Source organism: Nipponia nippon, unplaced genomic scaffold (genome assembly GCF_047370975.1).
Source record: "Nipponia nippon isolate SJK-2023a ecotype South Korea unplaced genomic scaffold, ASM4737097v1 scaffold_9, whole genome shotgun sequence".
Taxonomy (NCBI): Eukaryota; Metazoa; Chordata; class Aves; order Pelecaniformes; family Threskiornithidae; genus Nipponia; species Nipponia nippon.
Window position 1 is genome coordinate 28,756,403 of NW_028262413.1, and position 16,624 is coordinate 28,773,026.

The window sequence follows — 16,624 nt, forward strand, 5'->3', positions numbered from 1 at the left end:
GGAGTAAAATTAATTATCAGTACAGTAAAATTAATATAACTGGTACTATGGTGATACTCAGAATATTAACGAAGGAAAGGTATAAATTTTCTTTATGTTTTTACAGATCAAACCAAGCAAGGTAACGCTTCTTTTTTAAATTCAAAATTATTTCTCAAGCTGAAGAAAAGACAATCCAGAAATACAAATGAAAAAAATTTTACTCTAGATTTTCTGGCCTCTGAGCATTTCCAGCTTTTCCTGGCTTGAGAAATACAATGTATGTATATAAGATGCTTCCATTGCAACTCTGGGGAGCTGTGCTAAGTAATCAGATGTCACAACAATGAACACAGCAATCAGTAAAGCAGCCTTCCTTATTATATAAATAACTGTTGTTTCAAAAAATATTTTAGGAGAAAAATAAAGCATAAAACTCAACTCTTTCTTTATAAGTATGTTGAGTTACTCTGCAGCTTGTTATGTTAAATACCAGCTTTGATGATTTCTGTATGATACCTTGTTTGTCGCAGTCCTACTTTTGTATGACTTTTTCACAGGGCTCACAATTTATTTTCTTTTACGGAGCTTGTTTGAACTTAGTCACAATTTTTTCAGATGTAAAAGAAACGCAACAAAGTGAAAGTTCTTTTCCTTTTGGTTTACTTCAGACAAACAACTTGAATTTCTAGCCATATTTATTTATTATTGTATATATTTGTGATGCAGTTTTGTTCTGTGTCTGTGTGCGTATTTGTATAGTAACAGTGATAGCTTTTGTAGTAAGCACGAAATGAATTTCGTGTTTATTCTGAAATAGTAGTATCCGTGGTCAGATTTATCTTCTCTGAGTATATTCTATAGGACGGGTCCCACCTTCCCTGCAAATCCTGTTTTGAGAACACCACTTTAATTGGAGCAGATGGAAATCACTGCACATGATGCAAAGACTAACTGGGCATTTTTTGTACATTGGAGCTTTCTGTGACTCATCGTGTTTATGATTTTCTATTCTTACTGTTGCAAACCTGTTACCTCTTCCCACCAGCCATAGGTGTAGGTCAATTCATGCTATTGTAGTTATACACTAACACTTAAAGGCTCCATACAGCAGTGGTTCACAGCATGTCAGTAGAAGTTTCTGGACAGGAATTTCACCTCCTCGGTTTTGCTTGCTCAGTACAAATTACTTGATCCTCTCCAAATTATGAAATTAGCTGATATTCTGTGTAAGTTTTGTTACGCCTTTGTAGTACACCCATAATTTATATTAGGTTTTTACTAGGAATGCATGTATGAATTTACTAAGAATGCATGTATATGCATATTTGTACTTACAAAACTACCTTTACTATCGCATACCACAAGAAAAGCTCAGGCTTTTCAAAATTGCATATTCCAATGCACGTTATTTAGATGTAAACCAAATTTTGAATACGGAAGAGTCTAGTACCCATGCAGTGCATGACTTCTGATAAGTATGGCTTTACTGTTTTGACGTTATTAATAATTTAATTGATTTCGTAGAATCATAGAATAGCCCAAGTTGGAATGGACCTTGAAAGATCATCTGGTCCAACCTTTCATGGGAACGGGAGCTTAGATGAGATTATCTAGCACCCTGTCCAGTCACCTCTTGAAAACCTTCAGTGATGGGGTCATCATGTAAATTTTTAGTTCTGTTTGGAATCCCAGGTTTAAGAAAATGAATGTGAATTGCTGAAAGGTTCGTGTGCTTCCATTTATTTGCTTTTAATTTACTGAAGAAAAAAATAACATTCTTATTTTTCTTTTTCTTTCCTTCTGATTTTTTAGGTCACTCTGCAATACAGTAAATGCTTACAACCTCGCCTGCAGTAATTGTGCAGAAAACTGCACCTATGTTCTTTTTAGTAATAAGATCACTTTTCTAATGGACCTGTTGATACACCAGTTTACGGTACGTAAAATACCAATTTTAATTTAGAAATGTTTGTATGCTGCACAAACGTATCAGAGTATTTAGAGTATAAGAACAGCAGGAGATATATGAGAATAAAAGCTCAGAAGAATAATATTCTTTTGTTGTATGTATTTGATAACTGTATCTACTATATTTCTATGCAAACGGATGTACTGGCTTATGCCAATAAGTTCTGCAAAAGCATATGTACCAGGAGCTCTAGTGAGTGGACAGTGTTCTATCTTTAACGTTTTCTGAGGTTTTCTTCTTTCATTCACCCTATAGTAATACTTCAAGTATAGACTATTACAAGTTGTCCGTGTGTGTGTGATTCTTACGTGTTTCAGTATCGGGAATATACGTCAGGTCAATACGTTGCTGTAGTTTGATTTGCTGAAGTGCTTAAATGGCAGGACTCTTAACTGTGAAAGTTTTAATTTTCCAATGTTTCATTTAATTTGAAATGTCATTAAATATTTTATTTGAAAACTCATTTTTAATTCATAGTGACCTGCTTATCATAAGATATTTAGTCTTGGTTTTCTACTTATAAATTGTGTGTATGTATTTTCATGAGCCAAGCAGTTTGTTAATTGAAAAGTTATGTACATACTTTAAATAATTTAAATGACGCTGTTAGAATCAACAAGCCATAGGACTGTTGATGAACACTTAAAAAAGGTAGTCCGAAAGTCCTTGACACAAAGAAAACCTGAATGCAACCTGTGCATTCTCCTCTAAGTAGCTGCCAGCTCATTGTTCACCAAATCTTTCCAAGAGGATTCCAGGTATTAGATTTCAAATATACTTAGTGAAAGGTGCATGTATTGTGCTGGGCCAGTCACAACACTGCTGGCTCTCTGCAGAGCGAGCCAGAGCACAGGCTCCGTGGGTAATTACACAAGAGATGAAATCCTTCAGCACTTTACAAGTGACAAGATTCATTCTGGTGCCAAACACCCTCCCTTTTCTCAGTGTAGCACTGTGCACTTTCCTGAAGAAATACAGAGGGTATTTCTTAGGAAATGTTGGCCACCTAGAGATCAGAGATAACACGTAAGAAAAATTTACTACACTTAGAGCTGTTTTCAGTCTGTTGCCAAATACTACCCTTGAATTGCAGCAAAACTGTGATTAAAGCTTAATGTTTCCCATGATTCACAGTGGACTTTTCTTTCCTATGCATAAAGTCTCTTATGTTCTCTTCAGGCAAAATTGGCCCTTAAACTAGGATATCTTTGTAGTTCCATGAAGTACATATTTAAGTACAAGAAAATAAATACAGTGCTGCTTTTCTAACCCTGATTTTTCACTCTTGAAAATATAATAAATCAGATCAAGTTTGATTTTTTTCTTCTTTATGAAAAAGAAATGGACAAATGGAGAGCACTTTTTTTAATTGGATCAAGCTCTGAATGACAATACATTAGAAGACGCCCCTCCGAAGAATTTAACTCCCTGCAGTATTCCTAGTTTGGTGAGCTGTATGATGCTGCCTTTGCCCGTGTTGTGCGTATTCGCACTTACTGTTGGAAAATAAACCCCAAGTAATACCAGAAGTAATAAATGAGAGTGTGTATTTGCAAGGTTTTAACAAATTGTTAAACAAGTATGCCAATATTTGCTGAATACAGAAACAGAAAGAATCCAGTTTTGAGAAACCTTTAAATTTATTCTTAAATACAGCAAGTATGAACCTTACTTCCAACCAATTTAATGTGGTTTTAGTTTTGTTTTTATTCATCAAAATCGAATGCAATGTCAGCTTCACTTTTGCTAAAACTCAGAGCTATACATTTTAAAGAATAAAATTTAAAACAGTCACTTCTCATTGGCGACAAAATGTTTGTTTTTCTTTACACAGGTGTAACATTTTTCTCCTCAAAATATTACTTGAAGCATTATAAAAAAAAAAATATATATATATATATATATTTTCTCCAATGTAAGCTTGGGTACCAATGGGAAATGGTAGAATAACAAATGTAGTGTATTTCTTATGTTGTTGTGACATCAGGCTTGCCCAAGTTAATTATTAAAAGTGTCCTGTTTAGACCTTTCTTTATCTCATACCTAAACAGACTGGTAAGAAACCTTCTGTAGACTTTACTTACCATTTTACCTTTCTTAGCCTCCTTACCAGCTCAGGTGATGCCTAAGTTAGTGTCTGTTGAGGTCAGTAGTAGCCTGTCTCCTGATTTCAGTGGTTAATGGATCAAACCTTCCCGCCTACGTTCATAAAAGTTGTGTGCTCATGTTGTAACTTCATTTATCTACAGACTGCTAGCTCTGCTCTTCTTTGTCTCCTGTACCTAGAAGATAGCTGTGAAATAATGAAAACTTTTCTAATTGTATATTTTGGAAGGTTTCATACTGAGAAACAAATAATTACATGGAGCTGTAAGCATGTAAGGATAGTTTTTTATTTTGGTTTTTTTTTTTTCTTCCTAGTCAAGTGTCAGCTGTCGTGTACTTTTCCATGAAGATACCTGAAAAAGCCATATATATAAACCATACGTATCTGTGCCTGTATTTGTAGATAATCTTATCTGTTTAGTAAGCAGATTGGGGTTTTGGAGTTTTTTTGAATATCTGTCCTTTTATGATTTCACAGTAAGAAAAGCATGACAGTTTGTTTTCGAACTACATGTTCTCAGGTAGATCAAAGGGAAATTTCGAAAAGCTTTTGAGAATAACAAGCTGGACAAGACCACCTTGTCCACTAAAAACTTAGAAGATTTTGTTCATTCATTCAGATCTTTCGCATCATGGCATATCTGCTGCTACCAGTTAATGCATAATGCAAATCAATACTCATTAAGAATTAGAAATTGAGACATTCTTGTTGTTATAGTTCCTTGTTCACATAAATATGCAAAATTACATGGATTCTTTCTTGCTTCATTTTCGAATTGCATACTACATAGAATTGCAAATGACTGGCTTAAGATAGTCACAGATATGCACTTCATTTATTCATGTGCATTATTGCTAATATCCTGCACATGCAATAAAATTTTTAGACTGTTTTTCTTTCTGTTTAAAAATAACTGCTAAAGACTAGATCAGATTATTTTTATTCTTTAAGTAGATAATTTTATGTAAACATGGAACATATAGGCTTGATTTCAGAATTGAAAAGGGGAAAAAAAAAAAGTCTTGCCAGTCTCTCTCCAGCAGTCCAACTTGCCAGAGTTGGTTGCCATTTATAGCTCTGGTTGAAATTTTGACAAACTGGATCACTATGATTTTTTTTTTTTAAGGCAATCTTTAAATGCATAATATCTGAAAATTGTAAATAAAAACATCATTAATGAACATAAAAACGTGTGAAATGAACATTGCAATGTACATAGAGATGAATCAAATGTAGAGATCAAAAGTGAGTTGCTCGTTACATTTTTCTTCTCCAAAATACAGTGCTTAAATCTGGACTGTATTGTAGGTAAATGGTGTCTGAAATTTTACTCATGGAGTACAATCACTTTGATTGGGTTTAAGTTAATCTGGCTATCTAGTCACAGTGAAGTAATTTTTCTCCACTATTTCTTCACTAGAATGTGCTGCCATTGAATTTGGGTGCTTCAAAATGGCAGTATACATCCTATCCCAGGTGCTAGTTTCTTAACCATTTGTGGTCAGTTTTTGAATCTTCTGTACCACAAGTAAGGCGGCTTCATTTTGTTTGCACATTATGACAAGAATTGTAAAATTACAGGCACGTCCGTGCTTCTTAACTGTTCTGGTCCATTTTTAAATTGTATTCTGTCTCCATAGTGTTCAGCCATTATGGCACTGACACTACTCCTAGCCCCTAATAATGAGACCGTATGGGCAGTTTCTACCTTCCAGGTCACTAAGAGATCTAAAAAACCTGCTCTCCCTCTGGTTTTGGTTCTAGTTGGAGACCTGAGGACCAGACCCTAGAAGTATCAAGGCTGGCAAAAAAGTACCTCAGTTACTTTGGGTAGATTGGGTCATTCGTTGTCAGTGTTGGCAATGTAAAGAAGCACAAAAACTTCGTGTCTTTTTCTTTCTTTTTAATAATGCAGCTTTTAAAAGACCAAAAACTTGTATTGTGTTCAAAAATTATGTTTTGCTTCAGTAGGAAGCCAGTGTGTTAATCCTGTAGTAAATCTTGAAAATAGGGCTGGGGTAGGAGAAATAACGACATATTAAAATATTTAGGAGTAGGGAATTTAAAAAGTGGAACCTTCATCTGCACCATCTTAAGCCCATAGAATTCCCCGGGCTGTTTCCATTTCTTTAGTTCACTAGGTACTACATAGAAAGTCTTGACATCCTATAGATACTGTTTTGAAAGTGTACATTTTCCAGAGTGTTGTTGAGGCAAGCCCCATGACTTACACATGCAAGAAGCACAAAATTACTACTGTTAATGGGAGATGAATACAACATAAGTGATCAAATGAACAGAAATTGGGTTCTTCAAAAGGTTTGAAGACTTTCCATTTAGGTTTAGCAGCTCCATGTTAAAATTCTTCATGGCTGTGAAGGATTATGCTTTTTATGAGACAAATAAAAACCTAAATGAGTTTTCAGTGTCAGAGCTCTACATTGCTAACTGGAAACTGTATTTTTTTGTTGCTGGCACACAAAAAAAAAAAGTGCTTTAATATGCAGAGGTACTTTGGGTGACATGAGTCAGAATGGAGTAACATTTTCAGCTATATTATATGTGTTCCTAAGTGCTTTACTGGATTGGGGCCATATTGTTCAACATCTTGCAGGATTAAGTCCTAGATGCTGGGCAGAGCTGAAGAGCTTATGGCAGCTCTGCACAAGCAAGGGAATCCCTACACAAGGGGAATTCTCTGCTGAATGGCTTAACAGTTGTTTGGAGACTGTACCAGAGCTGAGAATCTGGTCATCAGAGTGTTCTGATTCAAGACCTGATTTAAAGAAAGTAGGAGTCTTGATTAGGCCCAGCATAGGCAGTCATCATAAATGCTAAAATAGTGTTGAGATGTTGGTGTGTCAAATAATTGAACAATAGTTACATTTCTCCTGATTTTCCTTTGTGATTTAAAAATGTTTCATACCAATATACTTGACAAGTCGGTTTAAGTGTGTAATTGTACCTGTAGATTTGTGTCAGTTAAACTGTTAAGCCTATTAAACCTCAGAAATAAAATTGTGGAATGTTTTAACATTTACTTACCCAAAGCCCATGTTCAACAAGCACAGTTTCTCTGAATATCATTAACTCCTTGTGTAATCAACACAAAGAAACCAGAGCTTGAAAGCTTTCATAATTACACTATTAAATCTTAAGATTTCCTACCCCCTTGCTTGATATAATAATCAACAAGCGAAGTAATACATCACTTTTGCAAGCACCCTAATTAATTTTGAACATAAATCTCAACACATTTTCACACTATCCCATTAATTATTTCTTTGGTAAAAGAGCTGATCTTTTGTAACTCATTTGAGTTCGTATAAACGGAAAATGTTAAAGGTAGGAATTAAGTTCAAAATTACCCATTTTCTGTAAAACAGTATTTCCTTCCATTTCCTCTTTCACATACCCAGTATAAAACCCACATTTATTCTCACTTTATATTAACACCCTTTCCCCAAAAATCAAATGTGAAAAATGAGCTCTGCAATAAATGAGTGTATTAAGAGTGCCAGATCTATTTATTTTACAAATTAGGAAGAACAGTTTTGTATTAAAGCATGAACTTGTGTAGCTAAGGGCTATATACTTAGAAAATATAGTTCTTATATGGACATTCAACTAGAAGACAAAAATAGACATTATCTGTTTATAGTACTGTTCATTTCAGCAAATGGAAGGCTCTACTGCAAAATATTATTAAATCTTTTACGAAATAAGTTATATATAATTTTTTATCTTAGGTGAAAAAGCAGTGAGTAGCATTTGTTAGCAGTTTTTAAAACTTGGTGTTCCTAGTACAAAGTTGCCACATTTAAATTGATTTATACATTGCAAAGCTTAATCCATCTGTTTCAGTAGGCAATTAGAATCATTAGGCATGAATTATTTTAGTCAACAGAAGTTACTGGAGCAACATAATATTATTTTTCCTATTGAACTTGAATAAGCAGCTAAAGACTTCTCACTTGCTCACTTGGCTCGTCACCAGGAACAGACTATTACAATGAGTTTTAAGTACCAACACAAGGCTCAGAGCTAATGAATAATAAAGAAATGCGCATGTTGTTCTTTGTCACCAAGTGTTACCAAATCCCTCCTGATACCTATACTGGGAGGAACGATTTTCTGTGACCTCACTTGCATATACCAAGTGTAAATGATTTTAACCTGGAATGAAAACAAAATTGCAGCCAATATTGATCACTAATTACAGTGTTGAAAGCCTCAAGCTGTCTCACAAAAGTGCCTCCACAGAGGTCTGTTGGTACGTGGAGTCCAGCAGCGTTAAGCACAATGAATGTACCTGGGAGCCCTGTGTCTTGATTGATGCATCTGTGCTGCCAGTATTCTGCCTGTAAAACTGCAGGACTTACACATACACTTCACTTTCTGCCCTGTTATGATCAAGCAGTATTTCAGCTGGTTTAAATTATCTTGGACTGCAGAAATGAAAAAATAAAATAGAATTGAAAAAAAAAATTATACTCTCCATGAGGATTTCCTTCCAGATCTACATCCTGCATATAGATTTGTCTTCAGTTTTACATGTTATACATCTGAACCTCGCTGCCTTTTTTAGGAGTGGGCTCTAGTTTAATGATTTAGCAAAATCGGATTCCGTTCCTCTGAGGTCTGTTCAGAGACAACCGCGTGTTGCGCTTCTCACATGATTGACAAGTGACTGACATCTGATGGACAAGTACAGTGGTCATCAGGTGATGTTTTATATTGAGATGTTCGAGCCTTATTCATGTGACACGTTTTTCCTGCTGTCCTGAGCAGTTACGATGTGAAGGTATCCATTAAAGTGCTTGGACTTGCTCCATGCCCAATTTGAGATTTGTGTGTGGAAAGCATTTCCCATTGCTTCTTTCAGAACTATATTACTCATGTCATCCTTTATGACCAGTATGTCAGGTTGTGCCCTAGAATTTATGCCATTCTTTCTGTCTTCTCAGATGGTTCCTTAGAATTTTTAATTTTTTTTTTTTCCTAAGGATTCTTCTCATCAGATTCAGTCAGGTAGTATTTTTTAATCTTCCTCCTTCTCTTCCTCCCTGGCAGAAATTTCTACTTCAGCTACCTTTCATTGTTTAAGAAATCAAGACTCTGTTTGGTTTTGTAGACTTTGGAAGATTTAGCAGTTCTCTCTCTTTTTGAAAAAAAGATGGATAAGAGAAATGTGAATCAAAGAAAGATTTGGAGCCTTGCCTTAAGGGTCTTCTTGCCTTTGAGGAGTACTTAGCTCTTTGAAATACTTAGCTGCTTTGGGTTAGCCTTAGCAGTAAAATGCTTGACTGAGAAGTTCTGACACTTACTAGGAAAAGAGAATTCTCTCACAGGCTTTTTCAGCTGTGAAGGGGAACCACCGTAATTCATTTGTCTCGATTCAGTGAAGGTTGCCCTCTACCACTGGCTTAAAACAGCTGTGTATTACTCTTTGTGTACCTCAGCAGGTAATATAATTTGTTCTGAATTCAGTTATGCAGAAGCTAGCAGCACAGCTAATACCTCCTTGTAGACTGGAAACATTTTGTATTCCCCAACATCCTTTGCCGTCGTTACCAGATGGCACCTCCTGTGGCCTTCTTGTGGGTTGTCTGTACCTACTGCTCAGATACTTCAGTATGCTCTTTGCTAAGGGCAAACTAGTACTATTCCAGATACAATTATTTTTCTTCTTAATTATGGTTTGAGTTTTATCACGATCAATCTCACCTTTTTTGGTAAAAAGTTCTGTAATTTTTCTAACACTAAACTTCCACATAAAATCCTTTGGAAGGACACTTACTTCAGGATAATATTTTTGTAATTTTTTTTGTTTGCGTTTTTTTTTTTTTGCTATGAAGGAAAAAGTCCATTGGAGATTAGATCTCATTGCAAAGATCATTCCTATTGCCTGCAAAGTGTATTGTCTTTTTCTGTGAAGAGCCACAGTTGTACCTGCTGTGTCAGAAGAACTTTCGCCTTTCAAAATACTCACTTTTGTAGGGTGGTTTATTTAGGACTCAAACGGTTGAGTAGCCTTCTGACAGTACATTGTGTTTTTCCGGAGTCAAGTAGGGAATTACAATACAACAGTAAATGCTATTCTTTCCACAGAAAATAGCTATCTTTCATCTGTATTACTGAATGCTTTGTGTATGCTAGACATTTAATATGTCTTTGTGGTAACACAATGTAGTAGTCAAAATGAACCATCTTGGTAATTTGTTTATTCACAGTCAAGTTTAAATAATAATTTTTTTTTTTTGCTAGTGACTCATCAAAAATCCTGTGTATGCATAAGAACACCACAGTCATACTAATGAAGTGCTCTACTGCTATAAGGCTTCCTTCGGTTCTCATACACTAAACACTGTTTTTACTTGATTTATTCTGTTTCAGCTTGTATTATCTGCATAAAGGGTATAGACCTTTTCTTGTACCTGAAATGCTTAATGTCCATCAGCACTGCTAGAATATGTTACTTTATTATTATTTTTGGTGTACTCACATGCAACTTTCTAACTGCTTCTCTACAAACTTTGATTATTTCTACTGAATTGTGGTTGGTTTTTCTTTTTTTCTCTTAGGTTAGTGTTCCAGATGACCATAATGCTACTTCAGGCAGAAGTGCAAATAAGCAGGTATTTGAAGGTTTAACAACAGGACTTCTGAGGATAACTGCTGTGATTTTCAGATGTCTAATCTCCAGCTTCCCAGATGGAAACAACCACTCTGCTGCACTGAAGATATTACAGGAAGTAAAAAGTAAATCCTCTCAAGTGGAAGCCTTCAACAGCAGAGTCCAAGACCTGATCAGGTTAAAAAAAAAAAATGAAACTTCTCTAAACCTTTGTAACTACAGAGAAGGAAAATTACAATGATTTAAGAAACGAACAAACTGCTTTAACTCTTAGCCTAGTGAGAGTAGTTTGTTTGTGTAGTCAAGAAGACTACACACATGAAATGCTATATTCTCAAACAAAAATGTTCTTCAAAAAACTGCAGACACAGAAATACAGAAAACCAAGAGTCTTTTAATTTTGGACTTGGTTTTTTATGTCCTTTCCATCAGTTTCCTCTTCTAATTATCTAGGAGTCAGCTTCCATATTTTCATTATTTTCTCTCAGTTCTCTGCCAACTGTGTATGCCCATTATCCACGGGGTCCTGCATATCATACGTACATTCATATAAGCTTGCTATAAAATACATACTTCCTATTATAAAGATTACTCAATAGTTCCTATAATCTGATTTCAACTTTTATAATGTAGCTGTATTTTAAGAGCCATTTTCTCTTTGAAGTATATTTCTTGAGCAGAATTTCAATCAAAATAACTCAGTGAGTTGAAACAGTAAAGTAAGAGACAATACGTTGTTTTGCTCGTTTTTACTTGAAACATTCTAATTCTTTGGTAAAAACTCTTGAATCGGAATATATTAACATATATATAATTAATATATAATATATATATAAAACTAATATATATCCAACAATATATTAGATTTGCTAAAAGTCTGTAGTTTCACTAGTAAATTATATAAGTAGTCATCAATACATCTTCAGGCCTCTGAAGAAATGAAATTCTGACTATATGCTACTGAAAATGTGTCACAGTGAGCATCTTCAGACTTTTCGAAGTCTGCTATGATGCTGATGGATACAAAAAAGACAGCTGGAGGAGGAAGGCAAAACAAATAGTTGTCATAGATACCAGTGACCTCTAAAACTTTATTGTTCTCATGTAACCCGCCTTCTCCCCAAACAGGTTTTGAGAGAGTGTGAAATTTCAGGATGTTGTATTCTCCCCATTTATGAATGGGAGGGTGGGAGGTCTGCTTATTGATATTTGTGCTGACCAGACATCTGACACTGACTGGGCCGAGCACAGGCATACCCGTAAGATAAGAAGATACATGAGAATCCAAATAGGTCCCTCACCTGAGGCACTTTAGGGGATCTGGTTATAAATGGAGAATGAAAGGCACAATGACAAGGTAATAGCGCAATTAGGAAAAAAAGAGAGATGGCATTTTAAACTAGTCAAAAACAGACAAATTCTATTATTAATGAGAATCTTTCACCTCCAGGTCATTGTATCGTATGTCCTTGTGGAGTTGATTAAATGAAAGTTTTAGGAAGATGGGGGAAGAAAAAGGAAAGTTGAAATAATTTTTTTTTTCTTTTTGGGACAGCTAGACCTGATGCATAAACAACAATTATCTACACACTGTCTGGGTATCAAAAAGGTAGCCAAATTATTGGAACTATGCTACCACAGGTAAAAAAACTCAGAGATGAGGGCAATAGATTAGAGAGCTTTGACATTCCACTTGTCTGTATGCTCAATTCTTCAAGGAAGGGAGTGCTTCATGCATCTTCTCATTGTCTCCGAATGCCATTAAAGAATAGTCCCAGTAGACTGAAAACTCTCATCCATTTCTTCTCTGCCAAAAGAGCAGCCGCTTTGTATCCAGGTGTGGGTGCAAAGGAAGGGGGACAATGACCACTTCTTGCAGGTGTCAGATTGTAGAGATGTTCCTAGGGGAAAAAGGAAGAGAGTATTGATGAGAATGGTTGTGCCTTTTAGTGAGTAATCATCTATCAGTATTAGCTGTATTTTATTTAGTTCTTCCTCTCCCCTCCTATTTCACAGAGATTTCTAGCACTCAGCAGTTCTCTATGACTGTGATGTATCTTAACAGCCAGCTCTGTTCCTGGAATTATCCTACTAGTATGGGAGAGCTTGCTTATCACCTGTATGATCAGGTAGATTCCTTAGATCAAAATCTGCAAGAAACCTAATGCTGGTAACCTTTCATGTTGCTAAATAGAACAGACGAATCAAACTTACCCGAGCAATGAGTGTGGAATTAATAACCTTCGTGTGTCTTTAAGCGTTTTTAACTGCTATACTTCAGTAGCTTTAAAAATCTTTCATACTGCAGTCAGACTTCTTGCTTTATACTCAGTGTATTTTTATTCTTAATTTCTTTCATTGCTTCCAAAAGCTTTGTGTCAGCACGGTAAACTCTGGCAGAAAGTCTAGCTTCTAGCCGTGAAGAGAGATTAGTCTTGGAGCAACAAGACTGTCTGAAAAGCGGAGAGGTTTTTTTTCCTAATCTTAAAAGTCCCTGGTTTTTCAAAGTCAGACTGTAAGATATGTGAGGGAATAGTTACTTTTAGTAAATACTTGTACAGCTCCTGGGACAAGCATTACCTAATCAGTATTATTTATTTACTAGAGTCGTTATTATTTAATAACGTTCCATGCTTTGTCAAGTCAGGGTCGTCTTGACATTATGGAACCATATAGCCAATTGTGTTCCCATCTCAAGGAGCCTACGCTCAAAGAGGCAGTCTCTAACAAGTGGATTTGACAAGCAAGTAGACGGAACAGCTGGTCGGATGGAGCAATATTAGTAACAGGATGGTTTAGTATAGACTGTCAGTGTGAAAACTGTGAATCAGTTGATGGTGTCTGAAAGCAATTGGTTCCTCATGTCTGTTAAGTCAGGTGGAGGCACAGGATATAACAGCAGTTCTTTGGGCTTTGACAAGAAGTTTCTCCCGCTTGATAGGAGCGGAGGAAAGTACAAAGAAAATTAGAGGGTAAAGAGAAGAAGGAGGTGATTGCAGCGGGGTATTTGTCTCCACAAAGGAAGTGGATGTCACATAAGTCAGCAGAATGAACGGTTGAGTAAAGTCTGAGAAGCTGAATGTCTGTGGTAGAAAAAGGCAAGTACGTGAAATTAGTCGATATCAGCAAAGTGACATGGAAAAAAAAATATCTGTGTGCACAGTTTAAGTGGAGTTGGTAATGATCAAAGTATGAGAGAACCTGGTGTGGACAGGGAGATCTTGGTACAGGGACAAACACCAAAATTTTTGGCGTAGGTTTCCAAGCTATTAGAAATTCAAAGAAGAAACTTCAGCAGTAGTGATCTGATGATCAGCAATGATGATCTGATCTACTCTGATACTAAAAAAGAAAGAGGAGTTTTCAGTTTAAAAAAAAAAGTCGCTAGCATGAGTTTTGGTTGAGCTCCTGAGGAGGCTTTCTGATCCTGATCCTTCTATACTGATGGTAGAAGGTTGTTACCTGCATGTTCTATTAGTCTCTTAACTGTTGCATATATTTTAAAAAGGGAAAAAACACAACAACTGGGCAGTAGTTGTTATGATATACATATTGCAATAAAATGTTGTCTGGGTAACATCATTGTCTTCTTGAATTAGTGTGTTCTACAAAGTTTATCTCTTCATGCTAAAAAGAAATTATGCTGTTGCAGAGCTATCAAGATTATTATAAATCATTTAACTATGGCAAAATTCCATTGTCCTTCTAGGAGTATGGTAAAATAAACATTTACACTCATCTTTCTTGTACAGTATAGTACAAATTATCATACAACAGACAGATCTCTTAACAAAAACTACTGATAGTTACAGAGAGCCAGATCTGAAGTTATTGTAATTTGAAATGTTTTATTGAACCCTTTCAGAAAGAATATTTAAGTAATCAGAACCTGCATTTTGTATAGTTTGATGGTAGAGAAGCAGAAATTACTTCCTTTGCAAAGTTACCCAAACTGTTATGTGACTGTTTTTTTAATGCAGTTTTTCCTCTGTTTCTAGTTACGTGGTGAACATAGGGTTGATAGACAAGCTGTGTTGCTGTTTCCTCTCCGTTCAAGGCCCTGTTGACGAGAATCCCAAAATAGCAACTTTTCTACAAAATGCCACAGCAGTGTTGCATGGAATATGTCAACTATGTTTTGCTGTCAATGGAAGGTAGGTGCACTTGGTCTGTCATCTCTACATATGTTCACCAGGCAGCAGCTGTTATAACCCTGTGCCAACACCACGTTCATGGAAGCGAGCGTTCTGATGAGGCTGTTAAACAGAACTGTTCGTCGTCACACAGTAATAACCGGTAAAGAAACAGTGCAGGAAATCCACTCTGCTCACCCTTTCACCATTGAACTGTAATTAGTTACTTGCACCAAGTCTTGATTCTTGTAAGTCATTTATCAGAATTGCAAACTTTATCTCCTTTACTCATCATTACAGAGAGGGTTTTATCACTGCTAATTTTAAGTGTCTAGTCCTAAGGACTTCAAGAGGTATTTTATTATCAGCTAAAATCAACTTTTAATTGATTTGTCTGTAGAGCAGCCTAATTCTTTAAAATACCACTGTTAGTAAAGGAATTATATTTTCTGTAAAGAAAAGTATTACTAGATTTGTCAGGAAATCTTCTAATGCAAAATGTTAGTTATTGTAACCTAACCAGGGTTGTGGGGAGTGAGCATGAGGTATGTGTCTGCCAGCAAATCTGGACTTCTGTAATCTAAATTTCAGAGCTTTGGGGTGCCCATACTAGAACCTACCACCGTTAGACTGTTACACATTTCAGGAAAAGACAAGGCTGACAAAACTTTACAATGAATTCCTGAAGGGTAAAATGGCGCTAGGGTTGAAAAACTAGAGTTAATAAAACATAAAATAAGAAACAAAGCTGTAGGTAAGAGCTCTTGCTGGTAACTCAGGGACACAGGCACATGGAAAAAGAACTGCAAGAAATATGAGCCCAAAGAGACCATCCCAACTTACTGAAATTTCCCTTTCTGAAAGCTGCCAACTTGGCATTTTACATTCCAGGACAGTGCTGCCAAAAGTCAAATGCATTAAAAAAAAAAAAAAACAACAAACCACCCTTCTCTTAGTGGAATAGTTATATAACTATATATAACTATATATAACTAGTTATAACTACAAGAGTGAGTTATATAGTATTTGCAATTTCCGAAGCACATGCATGCTTCACCTGAATAATAGAGATCTTTGCACCTCAAAATAATACAGCACTGTGCAAGTACTTCCAAGAACATCTGTGCTTTGTAGCAGAACAATAATTTTGGAGGGTTGAGCATTTTTCTTCACAGTTACACCAAAAAATACCTGTTCTTACTACCTGCATATAACAACAATGCTTTGGATTTTATCCAAAGGTGCTGATTGTCCTCGATTTCCAGGTTGGGTTGTTCATTTGAGCATGAAAAGAAACGAGAGGAATGAACTTAGAGATTTCAAAACTGTTGTCTTTCACTTTTAGATCAAAAGCTTTGGTGTAACTGATTAGAAGGGCAGTTTAAATTAAATGTCTTTCATCACCTGAGCCCACTCTCATTTAAGAAGTGAATGCAGAGTGTAATTCTGTCATGTTACAGAAGTCCTTAGTATTCAAGGTCATTTAAATGGAAAAAGGTATTGCCAAACCCAGATTAAGGTGGCAGAAACAGAGCTCAAATTTATTGGATTCTTAAATATGTCACAATATAGTAATACATGTTGTGTGATACATGATCTGCAGCACAAAAGGTGGCCTCTCTTTGTGAGAAATACAGATGCCCCTTTCATTTGTGGTAAATAGTAGTAGGAGGCAATGGAGCCTATTTAGTCAGAATCTGGCATTTCTCATTCTCCGAAGCAGTTGATACATGCTGGAGCACCAAACAAACATGCTGTATTATACTACTCTGTAACTAACCACTCTGATCGTAATA

General features: G+C 35.8%; 1 protein-coding gene across 2 annotated transcripts in view; it reads left to right on the forward strand.

Moving 5' to 3' along the window:
- SCAPER (S-phase cyclin A associated protein in the ER) overlaps positions 1 to 16,624 on the forward strand; it is a 168,592-nt gene that overhangs the window by 118,215 nt on the left and 33,753 nt on the right. For both annotated transcript variants that reach the window (XM_087744780.1, XM_087744781.1), the window contains exons 25-27: positions 1,795 to 1,918; positions 10,643 to 10,872; positions 14,694 to 14,849. In XM_087744780.1, coding sequence (XP_087600906.1) covers positions 1,795 to 1,918; positions 10,643 to 10,872; positions 14,694 to 14,849 — 510 coding nt within the window. The remainder of the gene's footprint in view (positions 1 to 1,794; positions 1,919 to 10,642; positions 10,873 to 14,693; positions 14,850 to 16,624) is intronic.